The sequence below is a fragment of the Chelon labrosus genome (assembly GCF_963514085.1).
Source record: "Chelon labrosus genome assembly, chromosome: 21".
Taxonomy (NCBI): domain Eukaryota; kingdom Metazoa; phylum Chordata; class Actinopteri; order Mugiliformes; family Mugilidae; genus Chelon; species Chelon labrosus.
In genome coordinates this window covers 5,626,078-5,644,875 of record NC_140354.1, presented here as the reverse complement: position 1 = coordinate 5,644,875, position 18,798 = coordinate 5,626,078, and the positions used below count along the sequence as shown (strand labels likewise).

General features: G+C 44.7%; 1 protein-coding gene across 1 annotated transcript; it reads right to left on the bottom strand.

Annotated features, from left to right (window-relative positions):
* Positions 1 to 10,266: 10,266 nt before the first annotated feature.
* On the bottom strand, positions 10,267 to 17,873 carry lfng (LFNG O-fucosylpeptide 3-beta-N-acetylglucosaminyltransferase). Its single transcript, XM_084571563.1, has 8 exons — positions 17,311 to 17,873; positions 13,539 to 13,587; positions 13,266 to 13,368; positions 13,030 to 13,183; positions 12,841 to 12,926; positions 12,503 to 12,668; positions 12,309 to 12,394; positions 10,267 to 12,220 (listed from the first exon to the last, which is right to left on the bottom strand). The coding sequence occupies exons 1-8, from the start codon at positions 17,710 to 17,712 to the stop codon at positions 12,154 to 12,156; spliced, it is 1,113 nt and encodes a 370-aa protein (XP_084427689.1). The 5' UTR covers positions 17,713 to 17,873; the 3' UTR covers positions 10,267 to 12,153.
* Between the last annotated feature and the right edge of the window lie 925 nt (positions 17,874 to 18,798).

Here is an 18,798-nt window from a genome sequence, read left to right as displayed (position 1 = left end):
TAAAAGAACACAAATCACATATAACACAACTAAAAAAAAAACTAAAAAAAAAACATTTGAGAGACATGAGAGTTAACTTGGCTATGTAACACAACTGCATTTCCCCTGCATGTTGCCCTTATAGCTGTGATCAGCTAAACCTGCAACTCCCCTCTCTTTCCAGGGTTTTAGCTCACACACTTCTCCTCTCACTCAGCCTTTGTGGATTGGTTTTCAGCCTCTAGTGGCTGCTGTTCTCATAGAGAAAGCTCTAAAAACCGACATCCAATTAGTTGTGGACTTGTATCAGGCAGACAAAGTGACTGATAGCTATAAGATACGTAAATAAGCAAGTGTTTGATTCATCTGAAATGTGTTGATGTCAGTGCATTGTGTCAAGTGGCCAAAAAAAGTTTTTCGATTCGATGATGTGAGGCTACATACGAACCTCTTTCTTTCTGCATATTTAAGCGTGGTTTATACCTCTGCGGGACTTAGACGCCGTAGGCTACGTGTGTAGGTTACATGACGTGAGCCATTCATACTTGTGCGCTCGTCAGTCTGGCTCGCTCTGTAAAAACACCACCCGAATGCTAGTCGGCGCCGTGCCTTTTTTGCCAGTCTGGTTCATTTTTGTTTCTACTTCCTGCTGCACTTTCAACAATGGTGACTGAAACTTTCACCAAAATTTCGCAGAAGATGAGTCGTGCAAAGGTTTGTGTCTCTGAACCTCCTCAGTTAACCTTTCCTCGATGTGTTCCATCTTTATTGATCCAAAACAATCAGTTTGAAAATTGGGGAGATGGAGAAGCAGCCAGAAATAGTAAAGCGGAAACACGCTGCTACCAAGCAGACCAATCACAGCTTTTGTGGTCTGTGTCGCCGTGGCGCGTAGTTACATTTCTGGGGAGGTGCACGTCAGCTACGGAGCCAGGGTCTGCGCATGCTCTGCGCTGTCGCGGTAGCTACGCCGTCAAATTGACGAAGGAGTCTAAATCGCCTATAACTTCCCTGCCCACAATTTTCTGTTGGTCTGGTCTCTCTCTGTTGGGAACTGATTATGCTCCGGAGAAGATTTGTGGAGCCAATCAAAGTGGGTGTGCTTTAACAGCAGCGTAGTTATGTGTGTCACCTGAGCGCCGTGGAGTTAATTTGTTTACAACAAAAGGCAACTGGAGAGCCGAGCTGTTTGTTGTTAAAGACAGAAAAATAACTTTAAAGGACCAGTGATTAATGCTTTCATCACATACTTTGTTAATCTGTTTGGTATTTCAGAGGTATTTCTCTACATCAGTTGAAACATCCCCCCTAAAGACATCCAAATGGAGCATTAGCAGACTCGTATCCTGATAAGAACTGAGTCTGGCTGTGTCCACTCACTTAGTACGTATAAATCTCAGTGACGAGTAATTCACAGTGGCTACGGAAAGATCATTTGTCTTCCAGACATATTCCATCATATTTAATTTAATCCCCTGTTATGAATGTGTCCGTGTGTCTCGTCGTTTATTTCTGTGGCAGCGGGGTGGACGCAGAGCGCTTATTTGACCAGAGCAGAAAGGCAGCCTTGTGTCTGTGACCTCCCTGAGCCGACAGCAGGCGAGAGGTCAGTGTCAACACCGGGCCACCAGTCTGGTTTTGTCAGCTTCCTCGGTAGCGTCGGCCAGCTGCTGTCACCCAAAATACCCGCTTCTCACATAGAAGATTAGGGGCTGAAACTGAGAATATGGAACATTTCTGCATCATCTTTATAGAGAACAGCATGTTCACTCGAAACAATTAATTAAAAATATATATAATTGTAGTATAACCTTCTAAAAGAGCACTAAAATATAAAAAAATGCATCAATTTTGTGTCAATAAATGCTATATTTATCTTTCCAGGCATATTTATAGTTTGAGATAAACACAGAGGTTGCGTCATCTCCTGGCTCCTGCTGTTTATCGTGGGGGCCGAACTAAACAAAGCAGTAAACAAACAAAGCATGACGGAGGCAGGGAGGTTTTTACAGCCCGTCTAACACACAGAGACCCAATGATGCAAATGAAATTTCACACGGTCTCACTGTCGAGGAAATTGAATTACCCTGCTTGTTGCTGGACTGGAGGAATGCATTACTAATGCTTTGAGGTGAGGAGCTGAATGGAGCAGGGAAGGAGGAGGAGGAGGAGGAGGTGGTGGGGAGGGAGTGAGCCCCCCCCCCCCCAAATCACAGACGCTTCCTGAGTCTGGCTGGGCTGTCTGCCAGGTGGTCGGACCATGGCTCTCCTTCTTCTCTGCCTCCTCAGTGCCAAGCAGCTGCACAACGGCCAGGAGATGCACGACTCGAGTTAAAAACCTCACCAGGCAGTTCAAGACTTCCATTTAAAAATGCGCACACTTTATCAGCCTAAATCACTTTCTGACCGGGACCTTTCTGATTTATACTGCAGGAAGGATCGGAGTATACACGGGTGGTTTTGCAAGTTGCAACAAATGCAGAAAACGTCTTCATTAGTGACTTTGGTTTTCCAAAGCAAGCCGTAAATATTTAGATCGTTTTCCTGCCCTTCTTTTTGCACAGAGTTTCCATCTGAGTCAGCGCTAAAGCTGCAGTAACAAGATGAGAACTCTATACTGACATGACACGGCCTTTCAGGTCAATATGACAAGCTCGGCGTCAACGGATCGGATGCTTATTTACATATCAAGAAGTGAGGTGCAGCAACATATTTTATATACAGTCAAGTTTGTGACCAGAGTTTCCTCTCTTTTAGCTCTGGTTTTGGTCTCCACCAACTCCTAATTGAAATGTGCGTCTCCTTACCTGCTAAAAACTCTATTATCCGCACAGGATAGCAAAGCAGAGTACAGATTCAGTGCCTCGTCACAGCTTTAATAACAATCCTACTTTTACATGTTGTGGTCACTGTGATGGAGTATTCCTACTACTACTGAAACACAGAACAGACGGAGAGATGTTATGTTTGTGAAAAATTTGGCTGCACTGAAGAGTTCACAAGAATTTAAGTCAAGGCAAATATGCACACTCATGCATAGTCATTATACAGTGAAACCGAGTCAGTTTTCACGATCATTGTGAGTCAGGCTTGTGTTCATATGCTGAACACTGACCGTTTTTCGCTCTCTCCTAGCTGTGGTTTCGGTCTCCACCAACCAATACCGTGAAAATAAAATGCACATCTCTCTTTGGCTGCTGCTGCAACTCCGCTGTCTTCACACGATATCAAAGCAGAGGACAGATGCAGATGCAGCTCCTCCTCACGCTGTGCCAACGGTCGAAAGATTCAAGATTCAAGCCACGTTTACTGTCGCTTCCATAATACGCTAATAAAAACATAGAGCGGTGTGAAGGGCTGTTTCTCCTGGTCCCACTACGCTGCACATATGCTGACAAGACATGCACAGAAGCTACTGTTATGGCAACTACTCTATCTACTCCACTACAACACATTATAACACAGAATACAAAAGGATTTTTGACTAAACAGTGAATGCACACTGTTATGGACATATACTATACCACACAGGACAACTGTAAGTTTAAGAGCTACCTATCCAGTCATTTAATCCAGTGGTTTAAGTATGAGTGCTGCTCATGTTCACCATGCCATCACAGTAAAGAGGAGAAAGCAGACCTCGTACTCTGTGCTTGAGCACCTTTGTGTTCTGCTTCTGCTTTGCTCCTCGCTAGTTAGAGGGAGTGGAGGAGGGAACGGGGGGGCGCCTGGTCTTTTGTGCCACAGCTCAGAGGGAGGCATGTGCATCTCCGCAGTCTGCGCTCGCGTTATTCACACCTCACCTCCTCCTTTGTGCGCACCTCCACGGCCGGGTCAGAGGGAGCACGTACCCAGCGAGGGATTTGCAGAGCTGTCTGCTGATCCCTGTCCTCAGATGCTTTCTCAAGGCATCTCCCTCTTCCTCCCTGCGCTTCTTCTTCTTCTTCTTCTTCTCTCACTGATTCATCACCAACGCCGAACTGAACCACATGAAATGTTTAACCGCGGTGTCTCAGCTCACAGCCAGGACAGACTACTTTCCTCATTAGCGAGGCTACAACAAACATTGAACAACACATGGAGAGAGTTGAGATTTGTGTATTCACAGACAAGACGCCTTTAAAGGGGGTTCAGTGTTATATTAGGAGGATAGTCTAAAGCATTTATGTGCCTGCTGAGAGAAGTCTCCCTCCAGTACAGAGTGTGCTGCAGGTTATGCTTAGAAATGTCAACAGGTTGCCAACAGGTTGTATTCTTATTCAGTGACTAGTTGTGCCTGTGGTTCCTATTTGCATCCTGATTTGCATTTATTCAAAGTGTCCGCCTTGCTTTGTTGCAAATATCATTCATAGAATAAATACATGTGTCTAAAATAATAACAGCCCTGACGGTTATCTGGCAGATAAAGCATCATCATTAATACAGATACGTCCTTTTAGTCATACTGCTGGAATGAGTCCTTCGAGCCCTTTGATCGGCTCTGCTTCAAGTCTGTGTGTGCCGTTGACACATCCTGGTTGCTTAATCAAATTAGAAAACGAAACATTTCAAAAATGAAGGAAAACGTTGAGTTCAGTAACGATACAAATTACCTCAAGGCACTTTACAGAAGCCACCCTGAACCTCCAGAGCATTTTTTGTCAGATCTTAAAAAGCTTCTGGTCAGGCTAGTCCTCCTCCACATTCCTCAAGTCCTCCACTCAAGTGGTGCTTACTACAAAGTTCAAGTCCCTCTACAGGATACGCGATACCAGGATTATAGTAAACTCCCACTTGGTTGGCCTTTAGAGCACATGCTGAGCAGGATTAAGGCCTGTGCCAGTTGTTATGAGATCTCTCCGCGGGCCAGCGAGGCTTGTCCTGCCGCTCCTAATCCTTCAGACAATGCAGGCTGTTAATTGGAGACTGACTGATATAGCAGAGGAAAGTCATGAAGACAATGTGTGAGTGGCCAGCGTCTCTGTAATCCCCTGCACTCCGAGGAATGTCCCTCTGTGGCAACCATCCATATTTCTCCAGATTTGCTCCAGCACCACCTCCCACATGGGGTTTTCCACACCGCAGACAGTTAGAGCGGCTGTTTTGCTTCGGAGTCAAACGGACACGAGGAGAGTCACCTCACACAGTTGCGAAATGTCACGTTTTCCGTTCAGAGCGCTAATCGGAGGTGCCAGAAAGCACACCCAGGTGTTTGTGTTTTAAACAGAGCGGTACAGACTGTTAACAGACGGACACTTCACTGTCATTCCACCTCAAGACACGACTGAAATAATGTGGTAACACCTGTGAAGCTTGTGTTCATTTTTTAATGTTTTATTGTATATATAAAGTGTACATTTATTATTTTAATTCAAATTTTAATAAAACTGCATCACATTGCCACTGTTTTGTGTCACTTTGTGGTTGTGTATGTGCTCTTGTGCTAATTTTGCCTTTTGCCTGTCGTTAGTATGGTGTTGTTTTGTATGCCTGTGGCTGGTTTGTGTCTTACCGCAGTGTTTTGCATCTCCCTCTGATTGTTTTGTGTCTTTTTGTAGTTGTTCTGCATCCCTTTGTGTTTGTTTTGAACCTCTTTGTGGTTGCATCGCATCACCTTGTGCTTGTTCCGTCTCTTTGTGGTTGTTTTGTGTGTTTTTGTGACTGTTCTGCATCCCTTTTTGGTTGTTTTGCATCACTTTGTGTTTGTTTTGAATCTCCTTGTGGTTGTTTTGCATCCACTTAGAGTTTTGCATCTCGTTGTGGGTATTTTGAGTCTTTTAGGGATCTTTGCATCTTCTATTTGGTTTCTTCTTAATAATTTTTCCATCATCACCATGCCACTGTTGTGTGTATATTTATGGTTCTCTTGCATTTATTTATTTATTTTTTTGGCTGTTTTGTGTCTTTTTGTTGTGGTTTTGCACCTCTTTGTGGTTGTTGTGTGTGTCTTTGTGACTGTTCTGCATCCCTTTGTGGTTGTTTTGCGTCACTTTGTGTTTGTTTTGAATCTCCTTGTGGTTGTTTTGTGTGTCTTTGTTGCTGTTCTGCATCCCTTTGTGGTCATTTTCAATCTCCTTGTGGTTGTTTTGTGTCACTTTGTTGCTGTTCTGCATCCCTTTGTGGTCATGTTGAATCTCCTTGTGGTTGTTTTGCATCCACTTGGGGTTTTGCATCTCTTTGTGGGTATTTGAGCCTTTTAGGGATCTTTGCGTCTTCTATTTGGTTTCTTCTTAATAATTTTTCCATGACCATGCCACTGCTACGTGTATATTTGTGTGTTTTGCATCCTGTTTTTTTTGTTTTGTTTTGTTTTGGTTTTGTTTTTTTTGTATCTCTATGGCTGTTTTGTGTCTTTTTGTTGTGGTTTTGCACCTCTTTCTGGTTAGATTGCATCACCTTGTGTTTATTCTGTCTCTTTGTGGTTGTTTTGTGTGTCTTTGTGACTGTTCTGCATCACTTTGTGGTTGTTTCGCATTTCTTTGTGTAGGTTTTGCATCTCCTTGTTATTAGTTTGAGTCTTTAGGTTGTTTTATGGCACTTTGTTTTTCACACTTGTGGATGTTTTGTATCACCTAAGCAATACTTTTACAACTTGTTTTGCATTTGCAACAAGCCTACTGCCTATCACCCAGTCTCCCACTTATGTTATGCTACTACTTTTTGATAATTGCACACACAGATTTAGTTTTATCATGCCAGGATAATAATTTAATTCATTCATTCATTTAAGTTGAACTATGTTTTTGGTGCCTCCCCAGAGTTGAAGACACGTAGGTGGGCAGAGAGGCTGCATGTCTCCTAGAGACACAAGTCATGCAGGCTTTTTATGTTTTGTAAACAGAACGCTGTAGACATTTTGGATACTGGGCCGTTTATCAGTGACTGAAAATCAGCCACGGCAACAGCCCCCAGTCATATTTCACCACAGCGAGCTGACAGGCAGGTGGTGGACCAGCGGCATGTCTGCAGTTGGATCCTTTTGTTTTTGTAATCTCTCACCTGTCGTCACATCATACATATGCAAAGCAGAACCACTGACTCATTCCACTGCCTTCAGCCAGTCATTCTATAGCCTTTAGAGTGATACTGATTTCCTGTTTAAAGACTGAAGGGTTAGATCAGACGGTACAAAGGAACAAAATCTCCTAACACATTTTGTAAACCTCACATATTAACAGGTCATGTCACACTTGTTCTGTGTTACCATGGTTTATGTGCAAATTGACAAATCCCTGTCTTCAGTCCAAACTGTCTCTCTGTGTGAGGCAAAAAACTTGGCCTCAGCTTTCGGGTGTAAATTAAAATGCTAATGGCGTACACTTATAAATCAGTCTGTATTATTTTGCAGCTGCTGGTATGGGAACAGGCGTAATTGCAATAGCAAACAGCAAGAGAAGATAAACTGTGGAAAACCACCAAATCTCAGTAATCATACTGTATGCACTGACAACCATTCATTCAGAGTTGCTCGCAGATGTTGGTATGTGTGATGCATTACTGCAGAGAGACAAATAAGCTGAAGGAAATGGTTTTAGAGAAACCTTTATTTCCTCCTTTTGCCACACCGAACATGCAAATTTCTGACGAGTCGCCTTTTAAGGATTTAAGACAAGTGCAACACTGTGAGTTTTTAGTCTCAGCTCAAAAAGGTTAAAGGCGGATTAGACTAAGACTAATGATTTGTTGTTTACATAAAACCTCTCTCTTTTGCTGGAAAAGTTCAAACTGATCCGATTGCTGTTTGCACATTCACAGCTTGCCAGTTTAATAATACAAGAGTTTTATACTTAAGCCACATGCCCTCTTTTCCCATGGGTGCTCTGCCAGCGGACGGATCCTTCGCTTCCTCTCGCTAGCTATTTGAAGCTGATTTGCAACTGAATGAATGAAATGTTGAATCAAACTACCGTGCTTGTTCTGTGTGACACGAAGTACGCTTTGAAACGTCTTTGTGGATTTATAGGAAACATTTTATGAGTCAACATGAGAGGGAGGGAAAAAATAGGGTGCAAAAGACTCACGCTGTTTGAACATGAGCTTTGGACACATAAAAGACTGTCGTTTTTCCCAGTATACATCTCTGGAAGGCAAAGCCGTGATTATGGTCTGTGGTGGGGATGTTTGTTGTGAGTAATTTGTCTCCCATGCAAGACTTTGGTGATGGATCTTCAGCTCAGTGTCTGCCAGAGTTCAGCCAGGGTGTGCTTCCTTTAATTCTAACTCTTATTCCGTTATAGTAGTTATAGCCGGTTATTTTGTCACTCACATTCTACATCTCTTATTCTAAAATGCAACGAGTTTTAGCCTCGATGAAAATCCTCATTGGAACACTCTGACCGTCTTCAGATCTGTCACTTAAATGAAAGCAACAACACCACAGTATAAAAACAGCTAATTACAAGTAAAGTCCTAAAACCCTTCTGGAAGTGTTACTTCCACGTACATTCATTCATTTATTCATTATGTGTAACCGCCTATCCTCCGCAGGGTCACGGGGGTCGAAGCCTATCCCAGCTAGGATTGGGTGGAGAGGCGGCGTACGCCCTAGGTCGGCAGGCTGTCACAGGGAGGACACAGAAAGACAAACAACCGTTCACATGCACATGTGAATGCTCATGTAGAATCATCAGTTAAGCTAACAAGCATGTCTTTGGAACGTGAGAGGAACCTGGAGAACCAGGAGGAATCCCACGCAGGCATAAGGAGAACATGCAAACTCCACACAGAAAGGCCCCCACAAATACTAATATAAAGTGTATTATACACCAATTAGCCACAACATTAAAACCTCTGATTGGAGAAGTAAATAACATTGACCATCTTGTGACGATACAATGTTCTGCTGGGAAACGTTTGGAAGTGACATGTACCACCCACCTAGATCAGACCAGGCGCCCCAACCCCACAGCAATGACACTAACCCTAACTGTAACACAGCACCCTCAGAAGGAACATGTCCATTCACTGATGAGTCACAACTGTTTTGGAGGCACAAGGGAGACCTACACAATATGAGGAAGGTGGTCATAATGTTATGCCTGATTGGTGTGTATTTGAACTGATACATTAACATGTAAGCAGAATAATAATGTAGTACCCTGTTTCTGCAGAGCTGCTTTTATCTGCTGTATATTCCTAGTGCACCATGGTTTAAGCGCTTATTAAAGACTTAAGACTGTAGGAGACCTAAGCAGCTCCTTCAGCAGCAGACTGCTGCATCCACGCTGCAAGAAGGAACGCCACCGCAAGTCCTTCATTCCAACTGCCAAGAGGCTTTACAACACCAGCCTGAGTCAACAATAACTGTCATTTTGCACAAATAAATCTGCTTTTTTGCACAAACCACTACCCTCACCATCTTATAGTTTTTAAAGTTTTAGCAATTATTTATTTGTAAAGCTTTTTTTCCACCACCACACTGTATACACAGAAAGTCTTTATATTTCTATTTTTTCTCTGTATATTTTTCAAGTTTGTATTGTGTTTTTTGGTAATTCCCCTGTCGAAGTCGTTATTGTTTTTGTATATATATTTTGCCAAATTCCGTGCTACTGTGACAAGGGAATTTCCCATACGTGGGATTAATAAACATGTCTTATGTCTTAAATTAATCTTGTCAGGACGGGTTGTGAGGTGATGGGGATGCAAAGGAGGTAGGACCCAATTGCAGGGCTGAGGCACGAGTAGGCAAAAATATATTTAATTTACAAAAACAAACAAAACCAAACGCGCTGCAGACGAGGCAGGAAATCTTAACTTGACGAGACAAAAACTTCTTTGAAACATAACCTATGAACTTGATGAAACAAAACCATGAGATAAGAAACAAAAAAAAACAAATTACAAGAATCAAGACTTGAGCTGAACAAGACGAGGCAAAACTATGGGACAGGTACGACGAGTGACGAGTACAACATGACAGAGAACAAAGGGGAAGGCAGGGCTATATATACACACAGGGGACAGAGGGAGGACGAGACACAGGTGACACAAATCAAGACAGAGCACAAGGAGAAACCAATGACCTAATCAAGAGGGGGAAACCCAGGAAAACTAATCATAAAATCATGACAAATCTTAATAAAGCCTCTCTCTGCAAATGGATTCAAATCAAATACTCAAAAGTGCACGCACGTACCTCAAAACCGAGTGGTTCCGACATGAATGATGAATTATTGAGAAGAAAGTCCTCCCACAGAAGAACAAGTGAGAGCATGCTATTCAAATTTAGGAGGGGAATATGTCCATGGTGTAACTTCTAGGAACTCCCAAATATTCATATAGGAAGAAGCAGATTTAATATTTAAAAAACCTTTAAATTTATGACTACTTTTATGTAAAATAAAGCTCTTAAATTCACCTAGAGGTGTAAAAAGTACCTCAAGCTTATCTGAATAAACTGGAACCCCTCCTTAAATTGTGTTAGTAAATGTACCAGCCCTCATCTGATAGCATTAACTTTTTTTTTTTTTTTTTTTCACCTGCTTTCCATTGCAAGTACCTATAAATGCCTATAAATGTATTTTCTGCCAAATTTGCTGTTAGGCCAAAGCTCATTAAAACGCCATGTGATTATTTTGAAGATCAGGAAGAAACACTCAAATGAAAACGAGACAAAACGTGTAACGTTTCTCAGTGGTTATGCACTTTTATTCCAAAGTTTTAGGTCCCACCGTGGGTCCCATGGTAGTTAATACCAGGATCAGCTCATAATCCCTGAGAAGCCAGCATTGGGAATGAACTGTTTGAACCCTCCAGATACTGGAGAATAAAACACCACAGTCATTTAGCACAGTTCAGAACAGTACAAAAAAAAAAACATGTCCAGGTCATTAAAAGCGTTTGTAAACCACAAAAGGGGGAATTACATTCTAAGCATATACAGTACAGTCACTACTTAATTAAACAAAGGCACAGTACACAATACTGTAATCAGGATGGATAGCGTAACCCAATATGGGTGAGAGATGACACAGAGGTAACAGACACCTCCATGTGGAAGCACTGATGTTGCTCTCGCCTCACAGGCCTCAACAGTAACCAGCCGATATTATGTGTAAATAATGAACATTCATGTTGGTGACACAGACCCTGGAGATCAGTCTTTTGTGCAAACTATTATCGACTGAGACTCGGATTACACATGTGTAATGGTTACTTCGGAGCCGCTCATTCAATCTGCTCCTTCTTCACTATTTTGGGCTCTTTAAAATACGCCATTCATCTAAGCCGGCGCTTGTCCGCTGTTGTGCTTTCGGGAGGCGAGGAGCAAACATCAGCTCATTTAAAACACAGCTGTGCAATTTTCAAACAACAATAAAAGGACTTTTCAAAGCAATTCAAAAGCTGATTGTAACCCCGAATCAAAATCTCTTCCACTCATCACTTTTTTTCCCTGATTGTAACTAATGCAAGGAGTGTTATTAAATACATAAAAATGAATAGATGTTGAGATTTTGAGGGGTTATTATTATTTTTTTTTTGTCTTGGTTTGGACGCAAATCTGAAGTGTGTCATCAAAGGACGTAAACTCGGTCGGTTCGCCGAGAAATATCAAAAAAGGAGAAAGTGCTTTATCCTGAAATACTTCAGATTAGTTCACCAAAGGATGCATTTGGAAATCTGCCAACTGCCAGCTCCAGTCGTGGGAGAAATAACACTGTTCACTTAAAAGTACAACAACATCTTCATATTAGAGCGCGTGTCCGGAGTCATCGGAGTTAAAAGAACTAAAGAAGAAAGCGGCCAATTGTACGTGTTAAAGCCTCAAAGCCTACAAACATAGACCTGGATGGCTTTGATATTTAAAAGCGAGAAAGAAAAGTTAATATAAAGCTGGCAAAAGGCTTGAATATATGAGAATACATTCTATGAGAATTGCAGATACATTTACAAGCAACATATACATCACAAAGCTCAACTGATTGCCTGCAAAACTTAAGTAGCGAAAGCTACTTCCTGCCGGGAGCCCGGAGCCTTCCGCCCGAGCGTTGCAGGGCGAGGTCCTGGCTCCTGACACGAAGGAATAGTCCCGAGGCGGGCCGCACAGCAGCCCAGTAAAACTATCAAAGACCGCGCACCACTGCAGCAAGAAAACAGCAGCCGCGCGGTCTAATACCAAAAAAACACTGGTCCCCACGAGCCTTTCAGATACCGAGGCACGGCGGGGACGAGGATGAGAAAGGAGCGGTCACTCTAATAGGCAACCTGGGGGGGACACCATGGGGTGTCTGGGTACAGGAGACAGTGCACAGACTTGAACCTGGAAGACAGAAATAAATGGGGTTAGATTCATGGAGAGGTGTCAAAAGGGTGCTGGTGCTTTGTAATTAAGCAGAGCAATCCCTCACCTTGATGGATCCTCCTCCACAGGAAAAGCCCCTTTCAAATTGATGATATTGCTCTTATTTTCAAACATCCCATAACTGAGGGTGATCTGGAAGGAAAATAAAGCAAAAACGTGAGCAACGTCGAAAAGACTCTCACTTTCATGACTTTATAAGGAATGCCCGTTGCTGCGTGTGTCGCCCTGCAAGCCTCTCACCTGCTTATTAATCTCAGATCTGGACACCTGTTGCAGGTTCTCCAGGTGGGAGTGGAACAGGTTGCTGCGGGTCAGGGGGACCCCAAGGACCGACTCGATGATGTAGCCGATGGTGCAGTCGTCGGGCAGGCGGATCTTCTCGGCCGTGTTCATGAAGTGGCCGCCACTGAAAAAAAAAAAGTGAAGACAGACACTCGGTAAGTGCTGGTTTCTAAACGGAGCGTGTCAACACAAGCTGAAGAATTTGAAATGTCCTACTGAGCTACACTTTTCCACTGACTATTCAGCTATCTCTTTATATATCCAAGCCTTGTTCTCAGAGTTTTTTTGTCTCTTACCTGGCCCATGGGCTCATCTTCAGTGCCAGACCCCGGCTCACACAGAAGCCTGCTCCTCCGGTAGCGAACCAGAAGTTGACCGGTTTCTATAAGTAAGGTAAAGTTGTTTTAATTCAGATTTGTCGACAAACAACCCAAACGTACGACTTCTCAACAGCATAGCTATAAAAATTAGATTCTTTAACGTACCATCTTATTGTCCCCCAGCCTCTCTGTGGCCTCTATGGGACGGTCCAGACTGGGTTTACCGATGTACATGTCCTGGGTGTGGGGGTACTGAGACAGGTGCTTCACCAGAGTCCGAACATTCACGTAGTTGTCGTCATCTACGTGACAGAACCACCTGAGAAGCAGAACCAGCCGTTAGATCCAGATATATTCAGACTATACCGGCGCATATCCGCACTTCAAAAAGGTATTCTTACTTTTTCCCCGACTCGATGAACTTGTCATATTCCACCGCCATCTTGCACGACAGAGCTTGTCGGCTATGAGCTGCAGAGCAGTTGGTGTTGACTGCGTGACTCCCTGCGGCAAAAAACAACAGAGCTGCAGCATGAGATGGGGATCATCAAAGGAGGCTTGTGGTATTTTTATTTATTTTTTTTTGACATTTAAATTTGATTTGGTTTCTCGTGGCTAACAAAACAAAGTGCATCTCTGTTCCCCGGCATAAAAACCCCCCTCATAAAACTTACCAATTTTCTTTTTTAGCTCATCGTCCTCTCCGTCTGTGAAGATGTACGTCTGCAAACAGATAAGGGAAATCACAGATAAGAAGACGTGGCATTTAAAAGCAGCTGCATCAAAAAACACTGATCATATGAAGTGGTCACACGATCAAACTCAACAGTCCTGCTTCCTCGCATCCAGCCAGTGTGATTAGCATCAATCAACGCGTCTTTTATGCAGTGGAAAACACGTCGAGTTAAACAGCCCCCTGCTCTAATAAAGCCCTTTTGTCCTGCGTTTTACTCTCTCCATGGCAACTATGTGGCCGCCCCGAAGCATCCCAGACAAACAACAAAGGAGGAGGCAGACTGTCCGCCTCCCACACACCCCATTCATGCATCACATCCCCTGGCTGAGGCCCTTCGCTCTGCTGGACCTGCCGCCGAGCTTCAACATGTTTGATCTGGCTAAAACTTTAGCAGAAAAAAAAACAAAAAAACGTTACAGTCCTCACAGATGTGATAAACCAGCGTCTTTGTCCTCACCCACTGCCTCAAACCTTCAGAAGAGGTAAACCACGAGCCTGCGAGCGTCTGCTGAATGTAGCAATTAGTCATAAAAGGAGTTGACAACAAAGGGCAAGGTTACAGGAACTCACTTTAAAGGAGCAGGGAGGGATTAGACACCTCTTTATGATAACTCACACTGAGCAGGTGCAAGCCGGTGAATGGGAATGATGAAAAGGCTGCCGGCCTGCAGGCTTCGTAACCGCCAGTGGTCTGTTTACTCTTAACCTGAGGTGAGGCAGCACCTGCCGAACATCACGCTCCCTTATCAAGGCCACGTGTCTCTACATGCCAGGTCGTGGTGCCCTTAACCCTCATTCCTGCAAGTTCGCCACACAGCTGCCAAGCAACTGCACTTTGTCATCTACCTTCAAGACCAATGACTTCACCAGAATTAAACGACACAGTATATTTATGAGCAAACTCTGAGCTCGGTGCCGAGGCCGTGGGCCTGTGTTTGCTTAAGGAACGGCGGTAGCTCGACTGGTGAAGGGATCAGAGGCCGGAGCTGTTTGCTTTAAAGCCCGGTGAATAGACAGCCTAATCACTGAGGCAGCTGCCAGAGCTGCCATGGCACTGACAGAAAGAGAGGAAGGGAGGGAGGGAGGGAGGGAGGGAGGATGGAGGACCGGTGTGGAATCTCACCACTGATTAGTAAATCGAAAACCGTGTGTGGGCCATTCACCCCCTTCTCACCCCCTGTCCTGCCACCTCCCCCCTCCTCCTCCTCCTCCACCTCCTTCCCCCTCTAGGCCACATACACGGCCTGAGTCCCTTGAATAGAACAATGCTGTGAGTTTTCATGCTGGGTAAAGTCTCCACTGGGTAAATTCTGCATTTGCATACAGCTGCAGGAGTTAACTAAAGAGAAACCTCTCGGGAAAAAGTTTTTTTCTCTCTCTCATTGTCTTTGAGCTGAAACTTAAAGGAACAGTTACTTTCATGGAATACTGATTCTTACCAGAAAAAAAGTAAATAAATAATAGAAGAGATGGCTGTGTGTGAAGCAGAGATAAGAGGCGATGAGGGCACGGGGTGAGGAGAAGCGAGAGATGAGAGGATATGGGGGGGGGGGGGACGCTGCCCTCCCGACTACAGGAAGGCCTGGCACGGCCCAGTCTGAGCTGAACGTGGTGCCTGGCTGGCTGTCTCCAGCTCCACAGGAAGGAAGGGCAATGGGCTCCCTTCTTTCCATCGGCCACCTCCACCCTGACTCCTTCCCCCTTCTGTCCCAGACTATGCATCTCTGCAAAAGCTAATTTTTAAAACAAAGGCCATGGATTTCGACCACCGCCCACTTTCTGACCAATTGTGGATTTACTGCTTCATACTGAAGCTGTTTGATTAACTCAACCACAGCAGCAAGTGCTCTTTCTAAAGGCTAAAAGCACTCATAGTTGGAGTGCTGGCTAATTATCATACTCTTAAGAGAGGAATGCATGGCACACCACCACAAAAGATGCCAGTGCCAGCTGTCCAGACACTAGAAAATAAATGTACGCTCTGATAAAAGCAGCTACTACGTGCCAGTTTTACAGATCTGTTCAAGAAAGGGAGAAGGAGAAGGGCTGGTCCAGATCCTCTTAACTTCAGGATTTAAACTGATGGTGCTGAAGGACTGCTTGTGTTTCAAAAGCACCAGTTCAGATAAACTAGATTTATTAGCTGCTCAGGGTGACTATTAACATGAGGATACTGGATTTGCAGAAAGTGCTGTTTACGCTCCGAATGGGCTCAAAGATTAAGAAGGCACTATTGTGTCAACACGGCTATCTCAAAGTTAATCCACCCTCCCCGATCTCACACAAACAGCAACAGATAGCGTACAAAGCTCCACCTGCGTACAAAGCGAGCGCGCGGACAGAAGCGAAAAAAAAGTCTCCTCTGCAGCTAGAAAAGCCACCCAAACTCCACAGATGTTCGTCAGCTGAGCGTGAGAATCAAACCTGAGCGCGGAGGACGGCCATATGCACACGGTGGGAACCCGGAGCATCATATGGCTGGCATTAAGGCCGCCCTTTGTTCTGCCTCCCGTGGCCACCTGGCACCCTTGCTCCAGGAACTCCCTCTTGCATTGTGGTGCTCAGTCTGTCCTTTTTGTCTGCGCAGCCACCCACCAGCTGCCTGCCTACCAGCCCTGCTGTCGGATGGGTTGACTAACATCATCCAGTACAGTAACCGCGGCCAATTAGCCCAAACAATCCACATATGGGCAGGTGTTGTAGAGCATCATCAGTGGGAGCTATGTAATTATCCCTCATCATTACTCCTCCTTTAACAGATGAGGCCAAAGTGATTGTGACAGCTTAACAGTATTACGTTTCCTGACACATCTTGAAAGAAGAGACCTCTCTCCAAACTTTACCGCTGCTTGAGAAGAAAGGCAGTGGGGAGATTTTAAAGCCTGTGTATGACAGCGCTTGAGGAAAATCAGAAAGACTAATGCAAAAGAACATGTGACACCTCTATGTGTAGGATAAAATCACTTTGACTAGTTTTCTCCACACCCTAGCCCCGTCTTTGTGCACCCTCCAAAGGAGCTTGGCTCTCGAGGCCACATTTTCATACTCAGCGTGCTACTTCCCGGCATAAACCTGCCTATAGATGCACCCTTTTGTCCCAGGCATCCCCTTAACGAAGCCCCCGTTTTCCCATCCCTCCAGCAAGCTTGACCCAGACTCGGCTCCCACGTTCCCATGGAGAGAGGGGAGACAAGGGGCTGGGAAAGCTTTTCTTCCCCCTTCAGAAAGACGCTTTGTTAGTCCTGGAAGGGGGACAGCGCTGGAGTCGGTGCTGTGAAGCATCCATTGCACCGGGGGCATTCACAGGGACACCCAAAAAGAGGAGGGATAATAGATTGCGGGGAGAGAGGGGGGTTTAAAGAGGGAGTCCTGAAACTGCTCCCTCCGTTCTCAGAGACATCAGTCAGGGGAGAATAAAATGTGGACAAAGCCGAGGAAATTCAGCACGGTTAACAGAGGTTGTGTGGCCATTTTCAGTGTGTCAGCTGGTGACAAGGGGGAACAATGCAGCACTGTAAACTGCCATCGAACAAGCATCAACTGCATTGCTTATTCTGCAGCTCTGCAGGAAAGGCTCAACAATTATGTGAACCCACAGAGACCAGATCATATACTAATATTACTTTTCAGCTTGTGCATGTAATATTTGACAAAGACTTTATTATGCATTAATAAATCATTAAAGATTCATGTTTGAACTGTTCCCTTACCTGTTGCATGTTTCTTGAGATCCATGTGTCCATGAGCAGGTTGAGCCTGGACTGGTGGAACTTCTTGGTGGTCTTCACGGCGATGAAGATGTCATCCGCGCTGATGTCCTCGGCTGGAGGGGGGTCGGCGGCGGACGCGGAGGAGCGTGCGGGCTTCTCCACCTCCCTGCGTCCCCGGGTCAGCTTGGTGAAGTACGCCGAGAATCCCTTCTTGTCCCGTGCGCCCTGCGGCTGCGCGTCCTCCTCCTCTTGGAGAAGCGTGCGCGCACCGGCGTCCCCTCCGTCCGCCCGCTCATCCACCTGAACCCGGTGATGCTGCAGGGCGACCAGGAGCAGCAGCAGGCTGAGGCATGCTGTGCAGGCTACAGAGATGGCTGTCTTCTTTCCATTATTTTTCAACATGATTAAAAAAAAAAACTATGAAGCGGCGCAGCGAACTTCTAATGCCAAGTCCATATGCTGTTGTTTCTCAATAAATCTCAAAATGATACACGTACAGTCCGTTAGAGCGCATAGCGGAACAGCAACTAAGTGATTTGTTAAGGGGGGACATATATAAGCTTCCACAGTGGCCACGCCTCATGGGAGGTCCTTGAACCCAGCATGCCAGCCAGTGACGCAACAATAGGGCGTGGATTCAGCACTATGTGTGTGTGTCGGTGTGTGTGAGAGTGTGTGTGTCACTAAGTTCAGCTTTGCCCTTACAGACAATAAAAGTAAACGTTTGACCCAAGGAAAACAAAGCTGCAGGTGATCAGGCGCAAAGGTGCGTTTCAGACTGCACGTGGAGGACAACCGTGACTCATCTTACTAAAAAACTGTTTATTCTCCTGGTCTGAGTGTTTAATCAGGCTTATTTCTTCCCAAAGCCATTTGAACTCACCAGAGTGTGAGCCGGGCGTTCACCAGACAAACAGGCTCCATTGTTCATCACCGACCTTGCCAGGCCTCTAGACAGTTGGCCATTCCTGAACACTTGTTATTCAAATTCTGGCTCTCACAACCGAGCGCCGTCTGGTGCTGGGACGCTGACCAAAGGACACGAGTTGCATTTAGACTAACGCGCAGCTGGTGGAGGCTAGATGGGAACCACCAGATTTAGAGGGTTCAGTTTAGACTAATCTGATCAGTCAGATTTTAAAGGATATCTTCAGATTGGACCTTGATTAATCTATAACCACCAGGAGATGAATTGTGGAAAGATTCAGTCACGCTCTTTTAATGTTGATATTTTCTACATGTCCTGCTTCTCTAGTTAACGCTTCTCTTTGCTTGCAGCAGCACCAGAAATGCACCTTATCAAAAATTTGCAAGAGAAAAACTTCTCTCTGCAGGTGTTTCATTCTTTTTATTTCTGGAACATCCAGGACATGTTTTCTTGCTCCTGTCAAGGCCTTTTGTCCTCCGTTTAAAAGTGAGCACAGAAAGGAATCCAAAAGCAAGCACAAGAAACCAGGCAGAAGGGGTTGTCTCTGTGGCCTTCGTTCT

Bases quoted from the DNA above. Each gene is read 5' to 3' on its own strand.
- lfng (XM_084571563.1), bottom strand. From the start codon at position 17,712: ATGTTGAAAAATAATGGAAAGAAGACAGCCATCTCTGTAGCCTGCACA. The intron at 13,184-13,265 runs GTAAGAATACCT...TCTGCTTCTCAG, and splicing joins TTCATCGAGTCGGGGAAAAA to GTGGTTCTGTCACGTAGATG. The intron at 12,669-12,840 runs GTAAGAGACAAA...TTTTTTTTTCAG, and splicing joins AAGATGAGCCCATGGGCCAG to TGGCGGCCACTTCATGAACA.